Source organism: Apis florea, unplaced genomic scaffold (genome assembly GCF_048593485.1).
Source record: "Apis florea isolate Af1SG1 unplaced genomic scaffold, ASM4859348v1 contig_2291_pilon, whole genome shotgun sequence".
NCBI classification, from domain to species: Eukaryota; Metazoa; Arthropoda; class Insecta; order Hymenoptera; family Apidae; genus Apis; species Apis florea.
The window spans coordinates 2,338,948-2,363,108 of NW_028256553.1; the positions used below are offsets into that span (position 1 = coordinate 2,338,948).

Sequence of the window (24,161 nt, forward strand, 5' to 3'; positions counted from 1 at the left end):
AGGTCCGCGACCCAGGAAGTAGGTAGTAATTTCGGGCACAAGGCCCACCGAAATTAGCAGGCAAAGAGCCGAGAGATGATTTTCCAAAATAACACGTCCCGACACAATGGCCAGCCAATTTCCCGAGCACCAGCTGCTGCCACCTATCCGATTTATCATCTCGCCTCCCTCCCCGAGCGAATGGATCTAGCGATCGATAGATTTCCTCCTTTTGTTTCGACGCCCCATGATTAATTGCGCGGAGAGAAAGAAAGAATATTCTAAAAATATAATCGAAATATAAGATGATGCATCTTATTTCTTTTTTTTTTATTAAGATTATTTATACAGACGATATATTTTTTTCGAAGATTTTTCCTTGCTCGAGAAGTTTCGTAACGGATTGGAATAATTCGTCGGATCACAGAAGGATACGTAATATAATTGGTAAAAATTAAATTACGTTCACCTTTTCCTTTTACATCCTAGATGTAAAATCGTATATCGTTATGGAAGAATTATTTCGTAATTAGCAAATACTACTTGTCTTCTTATTAAAATTGTATGATATCTTCTTAATCCTTCGTAATGAAAATATATACGAAGCTTATACAAAATGATTCTTATCAATTAAAACTATTTATGCTATGCGCTCTAACGCGATATTATTTATGAGCCGATCTAATATCCGATAACAAACGCTGGTAAGTATAAAATTTTAATATACAACCTTGTAATTACCTTGTAAATTTAATTAATTACTTGTAAACTTTAATTTGATAAAAAAATAACAGGAAGAAGAGGAATACGTTTTATATATATATATATATATATATATATATATATATATATATATATAAACGTGCTTAGAAATTATTGTTTTCATTTTATTTTCAGAAACCAAGAGAACCTATTTTTCGAACCTATCTCATCGATTCCATAATTATTTTTCATCCCGTTCGTAGAATCGAGAAAGGGACACGAGGAGCAACACGTTCGAGCAACGTGTAGATTTGTTTGGCTCGTGGAAGGAATGCGAGTGGCGAGCAGATGGGGGGGCCGAGAGGGGGTTGTTCAATCGGTTATTGATTGGAAATGTAAGCTGGCCGAGGGTGGAACCAGTACAGCAACGACCCGACAGATGGCCATTGGTCAGCGTGTCCAAGTTTCCCGATCGAGGGAACAACTTCGATTTCGTGCTCGAAATTATTAAATCTCCACCTCTAAAAAAAAAAAACTTGTCGTCACACTCATTTGTTCCCCAATTCGACACCTGTCCATGTCGCGATTCCACCTACCTGACGCGACCATCGACCATTTCCCTCCCCCCTTCTCGCGAATAATCAATAAACACGAGAGAAAGCCTCTCCTCACCCGATCTATCGAAATTCCTAGAATCGACCATCTGCCACGTTCGACGACCAACGTGCTCGAGGATGGCCAATCGTCGCCTCTTCGAAAGGGTGGGAAGGGTCGATATATATATATAGGGAAATATAATCGGCGAACGATCGTTTCGCTCACACGATGAAACGTCACACGATCGTTTTCCCCGGCGGAGGAGGATGGATCCCCCTGCTCGAAACCTCGGCGAGCGTCCTCGTCCTCCTGGCTGGAGGAGCTGGAGCACAGCGGCACACACGGGAATCGCCGCTATACACTCGGAGGCTCCCTCGCATCCCCCGGGCAATCTTTTCAATTTAAAGTCAAGCATTATGGCTTAAATTGCATTATGGTTTCCTTCCCCACGAAGAGGAAGGTAGGAACCGAGGAGAGCAACAGCAACGAAGGGCGGCTCCTTGTAACCAAGACTCAATCACGCCGCTTAACCTCTGACCCTGCAGCCCGACCAGGCGCACATCTATATTATATATATATATATATATATATGTATCGACGCGTGCACACACGTGCGCGTATACGAGCGATTCGTTCAATTCATCTCATCCACGTTCGGCCACGATGGACTTCACGTGGAGCGTGTGTATGTATTGTAGAGGGGAGAGGATAGGTGGATTGTATGAGTGGATCTTGTTGCATCACGCGCATCGTCGTCGCGGTGTTCGCGAAATTAACCATGAAAACCTGTCTGGCAGCGCGCTCCCTACGTGCGAACACTTCGTCAAACCCTCTCGCGGCAGTCGGCGTTTAACGACTGTTGGAAGAGGTGCTTGGTTGCCGTGAGATGCCGCCCTCCCCCCCGATCGTGTCGTTAATCTTTCGAAAATTCCAGACTTTTCAGTAGATCTCCTTTCCTTTGCTTCCCCTCTTTTCTCAATCCGACGAAATTGCGTCTTTAATTTCTTTAAGCGAGGAATATTTTCGAGAAAAAGAAGAAGAAGAAGAAGAAGAAGAAGATTCTTTTAGAAATTTAGTTTCCAGTTTTCTCTAAGAATTTTTAAGATTGGGAATAAAATTCGTAAAAGGGGAACTGTTCCGCGGTCGGAATAGAAAGAAAAGAGGGAAAGAAAAAAATAAATTGGTAGATTCTGCGCGTGTCTCTCGATGAGCAGCCATACGCGCTCGGCTAATCCAACGCGAATGAATGAAACGACCCAACCCAGGATGGGCCTTGAACTTCGCGTTGCCGGGGAAAAAAGTCACTGCTCGCTCCCCCTCGCGCGCCACCTCGAGCCGCTGTAATAACGCGTTCCTCGTAAGGCGTGTAACAAACACTCGCCTGCCCCTCTCGCCTCTTTTGCTTCTCCCTTTTTTCGCGTTATCGGCCGTGCATTTATCGCGCGACCATAAATTCGGAAAGATCTCGAGAAATTTGATTTAATCGAGGAGTTTGCCGAGTAATTCAAATATCCCGAAAACGAGAATCGAAAGGTGCGAACTACATCCAACCTCTCCTCACGAATTCTCGATTATATAAGACGAGACACCTGCAACTTCGATCCAAAATGCGTGCAAAATCCACTAAATCATCCTCGTCCTCCGAGCACCTGCGCACCCAAAATCCATCCCTTTCACACCTTCCCTTCCAACTCTTCTCAGCTACTCAAAATTAGAAAAAAAAAAAAAACGAATCTTCGTCGATCAAAGACACACCTGTTAGATCCGGACGGAGGGGGGTGCGCAAAATCGGACTCGAGCAGGAAAGCTGGAACGAAGCTCGAGTTCACGCGGGGGACCGTGATCAACGGACGGACGTGGAAGCATCTCCTTATCGTCCGCGTTCTTAGCGGCCGATCCTTAAGTAATATATTTCTCGGGGGTAATTGCAGGCAGCGATTTCGTGCGGCTCGTTCGAGATCCGCCGAGATACGTGCGCCTGTATTGCACGTGCAAAAGCAGAGAGGGAAGCGAAGAAAGAGAGAAGAGTGGAGAGTGGATATCGGAAGAGGTACATATATATATATATATATACACGGTAGGTTGCACGCGTACGATACTTACTTTTACGTGTCTACCTATTCGACGTAGGCAAGGCACACACTCGGCCCGTTTCACATCCCGGTGAAGCGAGACGGAGGGGTTAAGAACCGACGGAGGAGGAAAGTTTAAGAGAAGAGGGACAGAACGAGGCGGAGGGGGGTACAGGGAGAGGAGACGGTGTGTACGATCTACGGGGGGAAGGGTCAGATACAGGTGGAGAGGAGGAAGGAGGAGAAGGAAGAGGAGAGCGTACTGATAGAGCGTAACTGACTTCTTGGCCGGTGCATATTACCGGGCTGTTAGAGGGCGGAGCCGGCTGATGAGTTAGCAACGTATTGACTTTATAATAATCACGTTAGCCGGTCCACCGTGATCCCTTGGTATTACGCGGTGCTTCGCGCCGATTCACGTACCGGGTGATCCCTTTCCTACAACCTTTTCTGGAAATGAGAAATCCAAATAAATGGGGAGAAAGAGGGAAAAGGGTAAACGAAATTCTCTCTCTCTCTCTCTCTCCCTTTTTCTCTCTTGGGAGGTATTCATGCTCGCGCATAAATATATATTTTCAGCATATCGATAAATCTTGATCAATAAACGGTAGTAGTAGTAGTCTCGAGACGAGGCGCAAAACCATGGCCCCATAAATCAACGCTGGTTCTAAAGAAAACGAATTCTGGAATACGATGGTCGATCGGCACGATCATTAATATTAACGCCGTCCGGCCGATCGGCCGCGAAATTGCGTTACTCGATTTGGCAGAGGCCAGTTTTCGTCCTGGGCGTCGTCGAGTCACGATTGATCCAGTGATAGGAATTAGCCGTTCTTCGTCCAACGTTCGGAGGAAGGGGGCTCGCTCCTCTTGCCGGTCTCCGTGGCTTAATTAGAAGCTCGGTTTATCCTCGGCTCCTCAGAGGCTCAGTCGGATCAGGGGGAGGAAACACGTGAGAGGCGAGGTTCGGATCGTATTACGTATTCACGCAGGAAACTCGAGCAGAAGGATGGACAGCGTTGCGTCCAGTTAGATTCGTTTGCCTCTTTTTCGATCTTCTCTCTCTCTCTCTCTCTCTCTCTCTCTCTTTGCATGCAAAGATTCGATGCGATCGACTCGCTTTTTCTCGAAAAGCCTCCCCTAGCCTTCCTCCAGTTTCCTGGCGAACGTGGATCGGATCGAGTAAAAAGATACACGAGTGTTGCGACGAAATAGAGTCATCACGATTCAGCTGAACATCTCGGCTGAACTAACGTTAATCGCCGTAAGAAAATAATCGATCCCCAGTTTTTTCCTTCGCTATTAGAGGCCTCGATTTTAATAACCGTTATTGCGTTTCTTGCATACATATATCGTTAATCTGCATCCTGTTCCACGATGCTCGTGACACGATCGTTTATCGATTCCACGATGATTTCAAGACGTTGTTATCAAACTTATCGTCTTTCGGGATTTTCTTTTTCCACGAAACTGAGACGAGAGGGAGAGAACAAAGTTGCAAATTGCTTTTGTATCGCCCGGTACACGAGGAGGCGGCTCACCGCGGCCAACGGATCGCGCTGACCTCCAATCTCACCTCAATTTGCCTACACGCCGCCATTTGCGTCAGCGGGAACGGGCGAGCGGCCTATCTAAAATTATGATCTGGAAAAAAATCTCCCTCGGCTAGCTCGCTGCCTCGCGAGCCGGTGTAATCGATTAATTATGGTAAATCGCGCGCTATTATAAATTTTTGGCGGTAATCGGGGGGGGGGGAGGGATCCTTTTTTTTCCTCCCCCAAGATATAATCCAAGATGGTTGAAAATCACCAGTTAAATTTTGATTGCATCAACGTTTAGATTATATCGCGTAGCTCATATTTTCCACTTGTGTTATTTATATCCTATTTTCTTCGTTTCTCTCGAGACTCGAGTTGAAATATTTTAAATATTCTTTGATCGAAGTTAGAGGAAGTATAAATAACATATAATTGCTAATTATGACGAAATTATTGTATATAATGATATAAATTTGATCTCTGATAAATGTGGCTATAAAAATTCTACAATCTGGTTTATTTTCTCCACAACAAGGATTTTCTCTAACGTGTTTCGAAACGAATGCCAGATACTTGATGAAATACAAGAATCTCGATGATGCAAAAAAAAAAAAAAAAAGATGAAGAAAAAAAAAAGAACGCGAACCATGTTTCTAAAGGAAAAAGAGGAAGGACGGACGGGCAGAAAGAAAAATCATCACGGGAAGGAAATAAATAATAATATTCCAAGGAATAAACCACGTCTCTCTCGTGGTCTGATTAACTGTTTAATCAATTTAACCGATGTAAAGCACGTCCCGTGCAAGGACTTGTCGAAACCGTTATCGTTTTATAGCCCTCCCCATGTTAATTTGCCGCGGTGCAGCTGTTCCCTCGCCTCGAACGGCGAGAATCCACGCGACCGCCTCGAGCTTTCTGTCGCAACGCAACCTTCTCTCGGCTTATTAAAACGGGTCGTCAATTACCCGCCTTCTGCATCTCATTTTTTCCCCGGCAAGGCGATCGTCGCGCGCGTGTAACGCCGATTCCAGCGGATGCGACCACGGTGGATCTTTTCTTCTCTCCGAGTCATGACATGAGTCACCAGTTTGTTAGTTAGTTGTGCAAAGATTCATTCCGCCTCGATTCCCTCGTTTCTAATCCGAGTAAACCGTTCTTGAAAGAACGGTGTCTTTCTAATCGTGCCACCATTCGTGTTTACCATAACTTCTTCGCGAAGGATCGGAGTTTTGAACAAGTTTGAACAAGTTTGAACAAGTTTGAACGCGTTTGAACCTGTCCAATTTGACGATTTCCACTTTTTCTTTTTTCCTTTTTCCTCGAAAAAAAAAAAAAGATCTTAAGAGCGATTGAGTTGAGTTGATGATAAAAACTCGAAGGATTTTTAAATAAAACGATGCCCATCTCGATTTAATTAAACGTTTCGTTTCCCTTGAAACGAATTTCTTCTTTTGCGAACGCGCATTACTTTGCAATCGATCAAACTCTTTCTTCTAAGCGCGATACCACTATCCTCACAACATCCCGTTCCACGGTTAATCGAATTTTCTAGCGCGTTCATCGCGCGAGAACACACCGAACACTCGAAAGCGATGGAAAGAGGGAGAGAAAGAGAGAGAGAGCTTTCAGCGCAGTTCGAAACAATTCGCCCGGCCATAAAACTTGGGCGCAACTTCGGTCACTATAAATCCGGACTCTTAACTGCGTGACGATAAATCACATAACTTATATGAGGAAAAAGAGAGAGAGAGAGAGAGAGGCGATTGGCCGGCGGAAACTGCGAAACTCGCCGCGTAGATCTTTCCCTTCGATTCTCGTCTCGAAATTCCTACGTAAGGGATCGATCCTCGGACCCATGGCCGCTTCCACCACCTCCTCCTCCTCCTCCTCCTCCTCCTCGTTCCGCGATGAAAGCGACGCCAGCAACGCGCAAAGGATATTTCTGTGCTGGCAAGACGCGGCCAGTTAAATCAGAATTCAATTTGAACGACGCTCGAGCTGGGAGATCCCCATAGAAGATACGAAATATTCATGGCGAGAATACTTTATCCGTTGTTATTCTTAGGCCACGGCCATACGGCCTTCCATAAATACATTGTGCCCCGCGACGATCATTCACACGCTTTCCCTGCCGATCTCGCATTACCATACCTCTCGAAAGAAATTCAGAGTGATTTTCGGATTGTAAAATACTGTACAACTATCCGTACCCACTTTTAACCGTGGTTTAATTAATTTCTAATCATCACATTTGCATCAGGAAACTTTTAACATTTCGATTCGATCTTCGAGCTGATTTCAAGCAGTTGCATTTACGTTTCTTAATCTCTTTTTTCGTCGTATTATAAGAATTTTCGATACGCAAAAAAAGAAAAAGATAATAAAGATCTCGTCGATGCTGAAGCTTCTTTCTGCTTATATCTTTCATCTTGAATATAAAAAATATATACCAATATACACTTCACAGTCATAGATCGAAGAACAAATGAGTATCCATGATAAATTCTTTTCAACAAACGATCGATCGGTCCACGCGAATCGACTGCAAAGTATTTTCCAAGTCCATCCAAAAGTCTGGATCCCCCCGTGACGCGGCGCGAACAGGCCTGATCGATTTAGCGCCAAATGTCGCCGTGTTTTACACGCGGCAATAATGGTCGAAATCTATGTAGCCAATATTTCACGAGCCACCCTTTCTCTTCCCTCGCGTATATGAAACGTACGCGTAACCGTTGGTTATTGCCTCGCATATGGCCGCTGCTCGATATTTCAAACTGCGCGATAAAAAATAGAAGAGACACGAAAAAAACGTTCTTTCCTCCTCGCCTGAAAAATATCCAAGAAAATTTCTTCAACCTGATCGAATAAACGGTATAATAATTTTAGCTTATTATATACGAATCTGATATTTTCTTATATCAGAACACGTTACGTTCTATACAAAAATCGATCTTGATTGACTAAGAACGAGAGTCGAGGCACGTTGTTTTCTATCCGACTTTTAGCGTAAAACGTGTCGAAGGAGGGGAGGATTGGCACGCGAGATAATTTGGCCAAGGTTGGCCGAATAAACGGAATTTAAATACTTACGGAAGGAAGAGGGCGATCCGAGGGGGAAGAGTGATAGTCCCGGGGGAGAGATACATGGGAGAACGGCAAGAAAGGATCCTTCCGTAACAGGACAGCGTAATTTACACGCTACGAGGCTGCGTTACACAGTCCACCGGCTTCAAAGATTACTTTTTAAGAGGCGCTTCTTCCCAATTCTCCATCACTCTCGTTTGAAAAACGATCGATTACGATCTTAGAACGTAAGAATTACATTTTTATATAATAAAGTAGGGGGGTAAATGTCGCGCGACCCTTTCTAATTATTCCCGTGATTTATAGCTTTCCCCGTGGCTTCGTTTTTTGGGGTGGTTCGTAGAGAGGTCCGAAGGAGGCCTGAAAGGATCATCGTTTCGACACATGTCCACGGTGGGTTGATACACGCAACGTTTTAGGGTCGTGGATCCCTCATTCTTCAAAAACCGGCCGGTGCATATGTCGACGCAAGAAACATAATGTTATCAAGCTGTCCGGCGGAGAGGCGAGCAGCGAGAGGAGGAGGGAACCCTTGGGGAACCTCGTCCTCCACTTCTCTCGTCCTTATCGATATACCGAATAAACACACTTGGCAGCTAGGATAGCGTTGCGAGGCAAATAGACCCGGAAGGACCTTCGGCTCTTATAAAACGGAGGCTACGATCGAAAGGAAGCCCACATACACTCTTCCTTTTCCCCAAATGTCATTGGATAAAAATAACAACATGTCGAGAAGTTCTTTTTAGAAAAATTAATTTTTCTATCCTCCCCCAGATTTCTAAATATATTCTCACGAACCCGAGGATTCGAAAGTTTTTATTAATCGAGTCTGTGAACAATATTTATCCGTACGAAAGATAGTTGTATCGAGATTAATTGATTCGTTTAAAATAGAAAATCTTATCGATCCGTACTTTTGGTTAGCTCCGAATCGAATTCGGAGCGAGATATATTATCCAAATCCATCCCTGAATTCCTTAAACGCTCTCACTTGAACTAATAAAGATTAAAAATAAAATTAACTTGAAGAATTATTTTTTTCGTTCGTTCTTTTCAGAAGAAGAGAAAGAGAGAGAGAGAGAGAAAGGAAGAAACGGAAAAGAGCGCATCATTACCCGTCTCGTGTAGAGATCACATCACGAAACAAATCATCCACCATACAAATCACCCCCCTCCCCGTTACCAATCAAACGTTACGTCGTTTACAACCGCGCTTCTTTCAACCCTTATCGATCGCCGCCCTTATCGAGTCCCGGCGCATCTTGTCCAGCGGCGGCTCGACGGTAAATAAAGATGGCCGGTTTTTCCCATCGGCTCGCACACACGCACCCCCTCGCCCCCGTCGTCCGTGTGCGCGCCGGCCAGACGGTTTTAAATTCCGCGAGTCAAAGCGATGTTTGACATGGAAATGTTGAACGATGCATTAAACATGCCGCTTCCTCTCCTCTTTTCCACGGGAAAAGAGAGGAGGGAATCGGCCCTCCGCCCCTCCCCTGGTCCCGGTTAACAGGAGAAAGAGGCCCCCCTCCTCCTCCTCCTCCCGGATTCTATTGTTCGAGCAATGTTTATTTAAGCAAACGAAAGGAGCCAACGGTCCGACTTCCTCCAGCGAGCCGGCGGTGGACCGGCTTCCGGTTCGGATCGATAGCGGCGCTACGCGATGCCGCACTTTCAGCGCAACGCCTCCAGCCATTCCACCGATTATTCTATGCCGCCATCGTGCTTTTTAATCACGCGCTCGCTCGTGGAATCGATCGCCCTGCTTTCGAACACGACGGAAAATATTGGGACACGTAATTCGTTCGACTTAATGTTCTGGTATCGGGGCGCTATTAAAAATAGTTGTGTGCGATTCCAAGCGATTTCAATCACTCTTCCTTTTTCTTCCTTCCTTCGCGTCACACAGTTCAAACGATCGTTTAACAATTATTATTACGATTCTCGAGATCAGATCAAAATTAGGACGAACAGCAAAGGGGAGAACACGTTCTCACGCTGCGGATTTTTATTAGTGGATAAATTCGGTAACGCCAAAACAAAGATGGTTAAACTGTTATCGTTGGCAATTATCGGCGCGATTGAAAACGGGGGGTACGCGAGGATCGGGCTTCGAGGGTCGGAAGCACCTGCGAGGAGCAATTTCGATGGGCCTTCGCCCTAAAAGGAACTTCCCTCCGCCCATTGTCCGGCAAATGACATCAAGCTTATTGCATTATTTAAAGAGCACCCGGTTTAAGGCAGCTTTAAGCCGCTGACCCTCCGCTTTTTCGGAGTGCTAGTCTCCTTTCTCCTTCTGGATCGCGACCCACCTCGATCTTATCGCGTATTTGCAAGCATAAGTTATTCGGATTCGCCCCGATCGTTTCATCCATCCCTGCCCACTTAACCACGTATCCGCGATGAAATTTTTGTATAATTTTTACAGATGAATATTTACAGTTATGCCATCCGAAGAAAAGAATCCGTCTCTCGATATTTCTTTCCGATATTTACGATACCATCTACATTTCCACGTTCGCGACCCATGTATAATTCAACAGAAATTAAATGGAACCGACGTTTACTTCGACGATTTATCAAACAAAACAAGAAGCTCGAGTAACTCGTGTAATTCGTGCCAAAAATCGGTCACGAATTTTTGAATATTTTTGAAATAACTGATATACATATACGAAATTATAATACTCACCAGGAGAAATTCCAAGTTTCACGTGGAGGCTGCTCGGGCTTCTGTGATCGGGAGTGGTCACGGCGATGGGTGGTGACAGGTGGGGGTGTGCCAGTGCTCCACCACCTGTCGTTGTCGTGGTAGTCGTGGTGGTGCAGGGGTTTAGGGGTGAGGTCCTCTTGAAAGACTGTTCGGTCCGCCACGCAACATCGTTATCGCCTATCCAAAGTTTGCCTGGGGGAAAAAAAATACACGGAACATGATCGATAAACAAATCCATTTTTACTTTCGCTTTGCTTTGATCGATTCGAAGGTTTACAACGCTTCAGAGATACTATTCCTATATATATATATATAGGTAAGAGTTATCGAGCATCAGGATCAAATTGCGAGACGAGTCGGCGAAACAAATCTCCCTCTCCTCTCCTCTCCTTGTATTAATATAACGCCAGGACCCTTGTGTCTGCGCAGAAAATGGCTTCTCTCCCTTCACGAGCGTAATTAGCAACCCTCCTCCGGATCCCCTATCCCCATTTTTCCCGACTTTTCCCTCGTTTCCCTTAATTTCTGGGAACAATACGTTCGATCCAGCCTGCAGTGTCTAATTACACCCCACCTTAATACCGCGAGACGTATCGAATTTTTCCTCCACCTTCGAGAAAACGAAATATCCAGTGGAAACTTTCACAGTTTTCACAGCTCGACTTTAAACGCTTACTTGCTCCGATCGTGTAATAATATATTTTCCAATTATTATTATTATTATTATCGTTACTGTATATTCTTCCTCCCTCAAATCTCGTCGAGATCTCCTCGCCCCACGCGCAAATATCGCATTCGTGAGACGTGAGTCAGCCCCGGCATTATTTGCTCGATGAATGATTTAGTCTCTACCCTGTCTTCTTCCATCTCGCGCCCCTCGCTAACGAGGGCGAGAAAGCGAACTTCCCGAGCAAAGAAGAGGAGGAGGAAGAAGACAAAAACGGAGGGTGGAAAAAGCCGGTGGAGATTCGAAGGGTGGCCGAGGAAATTCGCGGAAAGGAAACGGAAGGAAAGAGGAGAGGAGAGGAGAGGAAAGTGTAGCTGGCGCTAACTAAGGGCGTCGGCTAATCAATATCATCAGAGAATGGCCGCTGACCTCGAGTGTGCCGGCCTCGAGTCGACCCTCCACCATTCTTCCCATCTCTTCGTAGCTGCAATACCGTTCGAGCGAGGATCGAATCATTTTCGGATGCCACGCGATTTCTTCTTCGAGGAATTTCGACTCCGTGAATTTACATTAATTAACGCGCGCGTTAACGCGTGCGAGATGGAGAGGATATAATTAACCGGCAATGTGGAATTCGAACGGCAGGATAATTATTCGGGATTGGTCTCGGAGTAACCTCGAGGTATCTCCATTTTCTCTATAATTAATAGCACTGGTAATAATGCCTGTTGGATAATTGGACGCTCTTCTTTTTTTTTTTTTTTTTTTTATTTACGGGACTCACATCTTCGATCCAACGGGCATAAGCCTCTAAATAATATATTATTTTAATTACGAACGAACGTGTTGCGGATTGCGTAACAAACCGATCGTTCCTTGCCGATTATTAAGCTCGTCCGTTTATTAGAGAAATCTTAGAAAAATCGTCGCCCGTTTATTGGAATAATATCGAAACGTTTACTGCGTGGATTATTTCACGTGGAAGTGAATATCCGTTTGGCACTCCTTCGTTTCTTCGATCGAGAAATATTCACGCTCGTTTATAATCAACGCGAATATTCGTTCGAAAATAGAATGTGATAAAATTACGTATTCGATATCGGTTTCTCTTTTTATACTCTCCCAACACGATATACGTTTTAATCGAGATTTCAATTCGAACGAAGGTGAAAGTGTCCATCATCCACGCGATATTAGCATCGAACGTTTCCAGGAGGGTTGTGTGTTGGCTCGTGGTGTGTCTCGAGGCCACGAGACGCGGCACGATGGAGCGACGGTTTCTTTAATCTCGCTGGTGTTTGCATACTCCCCTCCTGCTCGAGAGATGGAGGCAAACGGAACCACCCCTCGAGGGGCGGCGAAACCGAGCGGCGCGTGCACGCTCCGGAAAATTCAATTACGATTCTTCCTCGCCGAGGATCGCGCTCGTTGATCGATCCGAAATAAAAAAAAACCTTCTTCTCTCTTTCGTTCGTCCTTCGAAAAGGATGAATAAGTACGTATTATCGCCTCTCTTGATTAGATGAATAGATGATTGTCTCTCGAATTCTGTCATTTCCATGGTACGTAAAATAAATACAGGTTTCCTGCCTAGTAAAGAATTTTACTAAGAATTTGTGCCGATTTCTCTTCTATAATTTATGACATAAGAAAATTTATTAGTAGAAACGTATGAATGTTATATATATATATATATATATATATATATATATATATATATGAAATAACGATTACCAAGAGGCAATAACAAAGAAGTAACAACCAAGAGTCCAGGATGAAGATTGGACTCGTGTATTTTGAGAAGAAAGTCCGCAATTGGAATTTACATTCAATGTGCAACAATTTAAGTTTCTCCATCCGTTGTGATTTAAAAAAAAAAAAAAAGAAAACCTATCAACGAATTTTTAATCCACTTTTTCAACGACTCGCAAAAGGTATGGATAATAACCTTTTTCGAGCCTAAGAGAATCGAAGGAATAGGAAGAGAGATCCAAACGAAGAACGAGACCGATCCGCGTAAACAGAGCCATCCATTTGGCGATCGGTATCCTCGCAGTAGGGTGAACGTTCCTCCCCTAGCTCGTTCCTAGTCCACCAGGCGCGAACTCCATTCACGGGTTTATCACTGTCCAGATAACAACGATTTACCTATGCCTCGAGAGAGAGAGAGAGAGAGAAGAAAGGGGACGAAGAAGGGGGAGAGAAGGCGGTCAGCCACCTTGCATTCAGAAGTATTTCACTTTAACGGCCCTCCGGGGGATTGGCTGACCCTGCTCCAAGAGACCCTTCACCGTTTCAGCATAATGGACCTCTACATTACTTATTCGTCCTGGCCAATGTCCCGCCAGAAGCGACCGCGCTCCTTTCCACGTCCTTCCATTTCCGTGTACGATTAATCGTCAACCACCTTGCTCCTCCTCCCCTCCTCGCTTTTCTTCAGTCAGAGATGATACGATTGAAAACCCTTTCTCCACAATATTTTCGAGATCGAGTTTAAAAAATAGGTTTACGTTAATATCGAACAGTCGTAGTTGAGATAACGATTAACCCAAGTAATTTTAACCTTCTACTAATTTTAACTTCTCTTTCGCTTCTAATGAGCTAATGTTCGTCCCTCCCACAGCTAATCCTCAAAAAATCAAAAAAATCTGCGAGATTCTTTCTACTAAAAAAAAGGAAAAAAGATCCCTCGTTCGATTCCATCCTCCTCGAATTCCCGCTGCCACCCCCGACTTCCGGTTCCGACATTGGCTGCGTCACGTACCGCCCAATTTCGCATCCCGTGAAATTTCTTCTTCCCGGCTCGATCGAGCGAAACGTGGAGGTCGCGGGCCTCCACATCGCGTCCACCAGGAGGCAATCCCGCGGCACTCGAAAGAATTGAAAATTCCTGCTCGTCGTCAAGGGTTGAAGAGGTCGGGTATGGTTGTTGGGGAAAAGGGAAGCCGGGGGCGGGCGCGCGGATAAAGCGTTCGATATAAGATTAATAGCGGAGGCCGGTGACCGAGCTTGTGCACGTCGACCAGAGGGTGGCTGTGTGTGTGTGTATATATATATATATATATATATGGAGGACGGTGATTCCTCTTTGAAGGTGGAATCGTGGGCAGTGGCCAAATTGAATCCTGCTTAGGACAGGAGCCGCGACGGACCCCCGGGCGCTTTCTCCAATAAATAAATTGCTCCACGATTCGCGCTCCCGTCGTATTCTCGGTATTCGAGCTCTTTTGCTTGGGTATAACAGGTGCAGTCGTGTGACGATTTGAAGACGGGAGGGTTATTTGAATCCTCGATCACTTTTCTTTTTTTTTTCTGAAAATATATATATATATATAGATTCCAAGTGTAGGTGAACTTGAAATAAAACTTTTGTATCTTTGCATCATGAATTAAACGATAATTGTAAATTATAATTAATAGCACGATGGACTTGTATAATTGCGTATAATTCCACTCGAATTTATTTTTTTCGAACGAACCGATAGTTCGCGATTTAATCTGACGAGCAAAGTTTCAAAATTATTATTATTATTGATCAAATCGATATTTATATAAATTTCTACGCGAGTACAAAGTCCATCTTTAATACGCGTACGCGTGCACGTGAACCCTCTCCAACTCTTCTCGTTCCGTAGAACCGCGTTCCACGTTTATCTCGCCGCGATCGGGCACAGGCAAATTGGACGTGTGAAAAATTCCTATCGCTCGATAATCAAATTTCTCCTTCTCACCATCTCGATTGATAAGGGACGTCGGCCACGTGGCTTGTGGAACCTCGATAAAGAGGTCACGGAGTGTGGAAGAGATAACGAGCACCTACGACGTAACCGTACGCTACGGTCACACACGTGAAAGCTCCGTCCGCTATGCACGAGCCACGCTTTCTTGGTTCACGCGTGTCAACGACCTTTAATCGGTCGAACAAGCTTCCCCTCCGCTTGTAAATAATTCCGACAAAGAGTGGATCGAAGAAAGAGTCTCGATATCGTTCTCGATAATTTCGTCACTTTCGTAATTTCAATAACGCGCATCGATCCAAGATAAAGCGTAGAAAAATCGCGTCACGTACGCGTGTTGCGTAATCGAAAGTACACGATACGCGACAAGCGGGAAGAAAATAAAAGGGGAAAAAATTAATCATTATTCTTCCATTCGAACGAAATTTGAACCGACAGAAATTGGATGGAGCGGGGTGCAAAGCGAAGATAGAATAAATAACGAATAGATACGAAGGAGGGAAGATCGTGGCAGGAAATATAATTTTTCTTTTTTCATTTCGAGAACCATGCAAGTTAATTGAGTGGATTAAATCGAAGAGATTCGTTAGGATGACGCATTGTAGTGGAAAATTTATACTGTTTACTGTGGAACTAATAAAGTGGCTTTATCTAGAAAAAAAGCATCCGATTATCAATCGTCACTTCTTGCTCCAAGATAATGATACTGAAACGCGCGCCCCACTTTTCTACCAGCCAGCTTTTCTTAGGAAATCCGAGGAAAAGGTGAGAAACGAGCGAGTCCACCTCCTTTTAGTGTGGCTAAAAAAAAAAAAAAAAATATTAACAGCTTTTTATAACGAAACCTCCTCGCGTCGTCTCCGCGCACGTGATCTCGCCGCAGAATCCCAATCAAAATGGGTGTTTCTCCGTATAGAAGAATCCCTTTAAAGGGAAGAAGTGATCTCCTCTCGTTGGCGAGGAGAGAGAGAGAGAGAGAGAGAGGAGAAAGACAAAGGATCGGCATTCATCGGCGGGAGAACGGTTTCCCTATTTCTTGCTGGTTGCCCTTGTCAGGCCGGCGATCGATAAAGCCAGCCCCCTCCCGCCGCGTTTCTGGCTACCTTAACGCTCCCCCACCCCTTATGTACACTTTTCCACGCCGCTTTGTACTTGGAAATGCACTTTCCCTCCTCGACCAACACACCCAATTCCTCGTCTCTTCCTTCTCCCTCAAATCAATCGCGGAGGAATTGCAATTTGCAAGGGGTTCAACGGATTCATCCTCGAATCCCAACGATATCGAAGAAAAGAGGCGATCACGGGCGCCATTATGTAAATACGGTGGCCTGGGCTACCTGACAGCGTCGACCAATAAAAAAACGTGAATAATAATTGAGCCGGTCGGATCGGTAGGGGCTAGGCAAGAGGGGGATCAAGCGGCAAGGGTTGTTGGAGCGCAAGCGCGAAACCGCCCTCCGCGGACCAGAAGATACCACCCTTCGACATAACTCCTTTCGACCGACACCTAGCCAATCTGCATGTGACCTGCTCGACGCCATTTTGCTTTAAAACCGAGAGATGCGCAACCCCCTCGATTCCCCGTAACGATTTTAAAACTTTTCTCTTTCTCTCGGTGTTGAGGTTACCCGCCGCGATCCAGCAGCAGGGGGAGATTCTCGATTCTCTTGTGAGTACAGCTGAATGTTTATGCCTGCGGCTGGCGGTCGACGCGTTGGGATCCGCTCCAAATGTTACGAATCGGGGCAGGCAGAGAAGTGTAATAATTTCCAGAGGGAAGCCAGCCATCCTTTGCGTTGAAACAGAGATTAACAGAGAATAGATTCGATTAATATATATATATATATATATATTGGAAAGAAATTTCGGGGGGAAATGGCTAAAAAAGGCTAATCGCGGAGGAAACGACGCGGAGGAAGAAGGGATTTTCCATTAAGATCAAAGATCAACCGAGTTCTAGTGGCTGGTAGAAATCCAGGCTGGTCGTATACTTCGGCGTCGAAACTTCAAAGGGGTGGAAAAGGCAAGGGATGGGGGGGAGGGAGAGAGGGAAGGGGGAGATGATTTTAAAATCACAATGGCAGACACACGTCTGAATCCATCCGCCCCTCCCCGGCGAAAAGCCGGCTGGCTCGCTTCGAAGCATCTGCGTCTGTTCCGCTCGTGAACGCTTCTTCCTGCGTATCCACGCACACGGCCCCATCGTCGATGAGATGTCGCACAAATGGGAGGAACGCGCGTGGAGGAAAGGTGCGTGGCACGGACCCAGCACGCGTTTCGAAACGATTCCGCAGCGATGCAACCCCTGCCGGCACCTCGCGAGAAGGGGCGGCCACCCCTTCCTCAAACATTTTAAACTTTTTTTCTCCCCTCCCCTCCCTGTTGCAGCGAGGCTACAACTCTAACGACCCACGACTTTCGATTTCGTGAAAGGGATTTCGAAATGGGGTGGTGGCTGCCGTTACGCGATTTTTTCTTTTTTTTTCTTTCGTTCTTTCTTCCTTTTCATTCGATCCTGCGGAGAGAGATGGTGAATTGGATCTCTCGCTTGACTTTCCGTTTTCCTTTTTTCCTATCCGTGCAACGTCAGTTACGCAAGTTTATTTGAAATTAGAAGGGATATTGCGAAATTTTTATAACATATTTTCGAAGAAGACGCATTTTAAATATTCGTGAAATATTCTCATATCGTTTTCTCGTTCCTCGTATTAAAGAAATTCGAAATAATTTTCACACAATTCTATTCAATTTTTTTTCTTCCTTTTTATATTTGCATCATCCTTAATTCTTCTAAAGCAACAAGTAAGAGAACGCCTCGAACCGATTCGAGCAAAGTTTACGTGCAATTATACGCATTGCCTCGACGCAAATATTCCATCCAAGAATATCAACAACGTTCAAAAAAAAAAAAAAAATTCCATCGAGCTTCTGCGATTATCAATTCAACCGTTTAAGCGAATTAATCGATACACCATTTCCTCCCAGAACGTGATATTTTTATCCACGAAATTCCTCTCGAAGGAAGGAAGGAAGGGAAGAAAGCTCGATTTCGAAACGAAAACGAGTTGAACGAAGTCGAGTCGAACGATTTCGCATTCCCTGCGAAAAACGAATGGAATATCACCGCGTGTCGCACCGTTGCTCGAACGCGAGCAGACTTCGGCGGCCAGAATTCGAATTCGCGATGCATTTACGCGATTAAGAAGGCGCGGATGCACGTGGGAACTTGCGACGAGGCGGGCGGCTTATTAAATTCCTGCCGGCTTCCACGGCCAATCGCCGCCAATCATCCTCAAGTTTTTTTTCCTTTTTTTCTTTCTTTCTTTCTTTCTTTCTTTCTTCTTCACTTCGCCACATAATTAATCCAACACCTCGTCTACGTTTTGATGCGATGCCCGCCTGTTCATCATCCGACGCGCAGCGTCCACCGGCGATTAAGTCACGGATCGGTTCTCACGGTGTCGACGATCGACGTGCAATCATTCGAGACAAACTCTTCATTTCAGAATCTTTGGATCTCGAGTAGTCGAGAGTTCTCGAAAATTGTGGAAAATGTGCGCGTACGATTTATTTTTCTTTTTATTATTAAAAATGTATTATCTTTTCAACCTGTTTCACGCTGTAAGTTTCTTCGTTTCTTCATTTATTGCATCCTCGATAATCATTTATATATTAAAATTTTGCAGGATAATTGATTTAAAATTGATTTCTCGATGATCGTTACGCGAGGCGAGGGAAATGAAAAATAAATTGTACAAACTCGATATCCCCCTCGATCCGTGAATTTTTCCTCGTATCGCAGTTTCCACCACGAGAATACACGATGTAATTGCACGCAAAGCAAAGTTGTGACGCGCGTTTCTCGCTCCTGATTATATATCTTTATTTAGATTAATCACCGGAGGAGAGAGAAGGGGGGGTCCCTCGAGACCCGATGCAACTGTGCATAACACCGCCTCTCCTTAAAGGATGAATTAAATCATCAAGGGAACCGGGTTAGACAAGCGTTACATTGTTACTTGGCTTCTTATCCACGGTTCCGTGAATAAGAAGCGCGAAAGGGATCGAAACGTGGCAGAAAATCATCATTTCCTATTCACCTTCTTCTTGCCTTTTACTTTCTGCTCGTAAATATGGCTCGCGCATCTTGTTTCGTAGGCGGCCCTCGGCGGCTTTAATTAAAGCGTTATTATTCCTCCGCGTTGTTGCTTAAGCGTGGAATTTCGCTTTTGATGCGCTCGCCGTTTTCCTAGTTCGAAAGCGAACTTGCCATTATGGGGAAAACTTGTGTATTCATATTCAAATGAGGGGAGTTAATAACCTTATTATACGTAATAAGGTTGTGATTCCCATGTCGTTGTTGCGAGACGGTATGAAAGGAAGATTCGCGGTTAAATTATAAAAAAAAAAAAAAAGTAATGGAAATCTAACGTGGAACAATTATTTTTCTCTTTTAAATGCATTTTCAATTGAAAATTTCCACATTCTCGTGGAAAAAAGTACTTTTGTAAAAAATTAATTAATCCGCAACACTATATAAAACCCTAGCCTCCATCCCTTATTTATTTTCCTTTCAATACAATTATTGCGAATATGGAATTTATAGCATATACGTCTAATTACGTCTTCCTTCCTAATTGCATTCTTATATTCTACGCTCTTTTCGAACGTCTAATTATACAGTCTAAGACGTTACAGAGAATATATATATATATATATGTATAATTATAACAAATACAAAAAGTTATTAGATTACATAGATAATTATAATTAACCTTGATCGTTGAACGTTTAATTATACACGTTCAAAAATAGATATTTAAATTGTAATTGCGCAAATTGTAAAAATAAATATTCGAGAATAAACGCGTATCTGTATTTTAATATAATTTTTTTTAATTACATTTAAAAAGAGGGGGGAGAAGCACAACGTCGCAATAGATATCTAATCGATCGCGTAGATACCTAATCGATCGATGTGCTTAACTCTTCGACTTCCTCGAAACTATCTCGCCTATCTTCGACGAGCGTTCGACGTGATCTCGCACGTTGGCAATATTATACATACACGCACATATACATATATATATATATAGATTCGATACCAACCGTCAGATGGAGAACGCGTGGAAGAAAGAAGAATTGGAAGAAGAGAGGGAAGAAACGATGGAAGAAAAGGAAAAAAAAAAGAACCTGTACGAGGAATAAAAAAAGGGGAGGAAAAAAAAAGAAGAAGAAGATGAGGAAAGAGAAAGAAACGAGCACAGATCCTTAAAGCAAACTGCCCGCCTCGAAGCTCGAGCTCAGCTGGGCCTGGAGGGGTGAATTCGTCGCCCGATAACCCGATTGGCTGGCCTCACCGCCAATGCAACCTCGCTCTCCGCGAATGCAATCGGCTGATGCATTTCTGCGTGGATGCGTGCACGAGGAGTGCGTGCACCGTCTCCTGGTGCATGCGTAATGCGTTCGTGGCCCGATGCTCGTCGATACACACACACACACACACACACACACACACACACACACATATATATATATATCCCACTATAGAGCGAATAAACAGAGGAAAGTTTACGCGCGATAAAATTACCTTTCTATTTGTGGAAAAATTCGATGGACGGATAAATTATTATACGCGGCTGGAATAAACGTGTTTACAAAGATTCTTATCTCGGCCGGAAATATAGACTTTTGGATCTATTTCTTTGGGATATCCACGATGAAACAAGGTATGCTTCGTTTTTTTTTTTTTTTTTTTTCGAAAAGAATCTACTAGTCAAAGTAACAGATGATATTTGTCGAAAATGAGATCTCTAATACGAGTTTAGAGATCTTTTTCTCCATTATATCTAAGCTATCCCCAAAAATTCTCTTCCCACTATTCGATCTCGATAAATTCTTGCAAGCATATTTCTCAAACGAAATATCACCAAAATAAATGAATAAACAAAGGACGCGTACGGGGCAAATATTGAGAAGAATTTTGAGAACGGCGCGGCATATCGGTCGAGTCACCCGCTCGGACGAGTCTATCCGAAGCGTAGGCGCGGCGAAGAAATCGCGCAAGCGTATGAGAGCGGAAAGAGCGAGGCCGTGTGTGCGAGAAACCCCGTAGGACGGGGACAAAAACTGGTAGGGCCGCGGACCGGTCGCCCGTATTGCCATTGCGGGCTGCCGACGCGACTCCTCTTGATCTCTTCTGTCGCGCTTCTGCAACGACACGAGGAGGGGGAGTACGATCGAGGGAGGACTTTTCTCACGAGTCGAGCAGAGAGGAGCGCGCCTCTGCGTTCTCGAACGCGTGTCCTCCTCCTCCGATCGATCGTTTCGAATTTGCATTCGATTTGTCGAGGTACTTCTTATTCCATTTCGAATTGATTTTCGTGTCGAAATAAAAAAACATATACGCGATGTATTCGTCGATAATTCTCAACTCTTCTCTAACGCAATCTTCTATATTTTGCAAGTCGAGATAAGAATGTTGGAACGGAATGAAAAGATAAAAAGCTGCCTGCTCGTTAAAGAGTATCGTCCCAAGTTTGGCTGGAATGAATAAATTAGAATGAATTGATCGATATTAACCAGATGCCGTTTCCTCTTCAAAAGTCCTTAAAAAAATCGGTCTTAATCCAAGCATTCGAAGAAATGGGAATTCCAGCGCAACTATAATAACTCATAAAAATGGTGTTATACAACTTAACTCGTTTCAACAACGTTCTGGGACAAACGTTCTCTCGAGAAACGATCCGAAAAATTCTTATCGGACATTCCTCGAGGCTGGATATCTCCTCGATAAAATGGTAGCCAGGAAAACTCGACCCAGAAACGGCCCCGAACCTCGACTTTCCGAAAAGAGCGGCGCGCTCGCGAGCCCGTAATCCTTGCACGCATCGAGCTTTACAATGGACGGCGATAAACCGGTTTCAGCGAGTGTGAGTTCGAGACCGATAACGGTGTGTCGAGGCACACCTCCGTTTTACATGTTTTAACAGTCAATAAGATTATCTGCGTGGTGAGTAATGTCGAATAAATCAAACAGCGGTGAGCGGGTAAACTTGTAGAGTATCGATAACCTCGATGGACGAATTGGAAAGACGGAATCGTATCGATAACTTGATCGCTCGATACCTGCTCGTTTTCCATGATTAATGATAACTAGTTGTTGGAGCAACGTGTTGTGTCGATTTCCACTCTCTCGTATTAACATCACCTGCAATTTCTGCTCATCTATTTCGATGTTGTAAAGCTCTGATCTGAAATTTTGAATTATTAACGTTCGTTCGTTTGTCCAAGATTTACGAAAATGGATAATGTATCACTTGGACGAATTAGCTTCGTCGATTTCGTTGGCTGACTCGATGTATCTGTAATTCCTAAACGTGTTTCGTAATCTTTCGATCGTCTTATCTAGCGGCATCGATCGACGAATCCTCCAGTTCTCGAATTTCAATTGAATTGTTAATTCCAATCGCGCGCGAATGAAAGAAACCGCGATCGGTCGATATCAATCAATTTTTCGAGCCGAAATAAATCGTTTCGTCGCTTTTCAGATGAATATCTCTTCTTTTTTTCTCCATCTATTGTCCTTGGATGGCGCGTGGGTATACCGCAGCGATTAATCGAAGGGTGGTTTCGAAAGTTTCGTCCACGGACAAAAGGAGAAGGAAGCGTGTCTCTGGGGAGGTCTCGGTGGCTCCCACCTGACCGAAAACCGGGTAATTCTTGTTTCAACTTGGCAACAGCCTTTCAGAGTTCCTCTTTATTACTTCTATATTTCTTCTTTCCAACAATTTGTATCTACACGGGATCTTTTCTCATCTACGGCCTTCGTCTCTTTAAAATAATATTCATCGGGCGAATAAGAATCCGTGAGAAAGAATTGGGAACATTTCCGTTCGAAAATCTCTGCGACGGCCCACTATACTCGATCGTCCAACACAAACATTTCTTTATTTTATCACCAGAAAAGTAACGAACAAAACTTTCTCGAATCAACTCGAAAATATAATTTCAGAAATTCAAGAGAAAGTTCTAAACCTTCTTCTTAACCACGCCTCGAGAACGCCGAACGTTGTACACGACGTCAAATCGAATCAATCTTACCTGCAACTTTTCTTTCTTTTTTTTCTTTTTTTTCCTCTCGTGATTTATTATTTTCGAAACAAATCCCCGCGAACAGAAGCCATGAGAACGTTCGTTAGAAACGCGGACGGAATCTGGTGTCTGGTTCGAAATCGTCCAACCAACGCCGTTATCGAGCCCCTCCCCCCCTCCTTGCTCCTCCACGTAAAAACTGTGTGAAAAAACGTTGGTTCGGGGTGAAATCCGACGCTGCACGTCGCATGCTTTTTTTCCTCCCTTAAACGACTCGCTTTAAACCGCACAGAGAAACGAAGAGAGAGAGAGAGAGAGAGAGAGAGACGCGTGATCGCTCGATGGCAAAATGACGGGGGTAGGGCAGGTAAATTTTTTCCTGATTTCGGAAGATCATCTCGCAGCGGAGGGATGAAATCAAAGGGGGGATGATGCATATCCTGCATATTCACTGGGTTTTTCTTCGAAAATTCCGGGGGTTAGTCTTCGATTCAATGAGGCAGGGGAGAAAAAAAAAAAAAGGGAAAAAAGAGGGAAAAAGTGGAGAAGTGGCGTAGAAGAAGCGATTCAGCGTAAAAAAAAAAAAAAGGAGAGAAACCTAGTGGAGGAGGGGGTTGAATGCTAAGGAGGGTCGCAACGGGGTGAAAACCGTCTGTTTTTTGAACGCAAATCCTCCGCTCTTTAGAAATTCCCGATTTTCTAGGTCATGGGAAGGTAGTATCGCGATGAATGCCACCGAGTTGCCCCGATCTTGGAAATTGATTTTTTTTTCTTTTCCTTTTTCCCCTCCCTTTTCATCGACCCGGCCTTGGTGATGCGCCATTATGGACCTCTCTCTCTCTCTCTCTCTCTCTCTCTCTCTCTCTCTCTCTCTCTCTCTCTCTCTCTCTCTCTCTCTCTCTCTTTCTATTCGTGTATGAACTTTCTTGTTGATCGTCGTTGGTTTTGGCTAGTTTCATCTTTGCTCTTGAACAGGAAGGA

At 44.3% G+C, this 24,161-nt stretch overlaps 1 protein-coding gene across 2 annotated transcripts in view; it reads right to left on the reverse strand.

The window, feature by feature from the left end:
• The window catches only part of LOC100872881 (uncharacterized), a 112,349-nt gene that overhangs the window by 44,205 nt on the left and 43,983 nt on the right, over positions 1-24,161 (reverse strand). For both annotated transcript variants that reach the window (XM_086903147.1, XM_012483764.3), the window contains exon 3: positions 10,662-10,874. In XM_086903147.1, the coding sequence (XP_086759273.1) occupies positions 10,662-10,874 (213 nt within the window). The remainder of the gene's footprint in view (positions 1-10,661; positions 10,875-24,161) is intronic.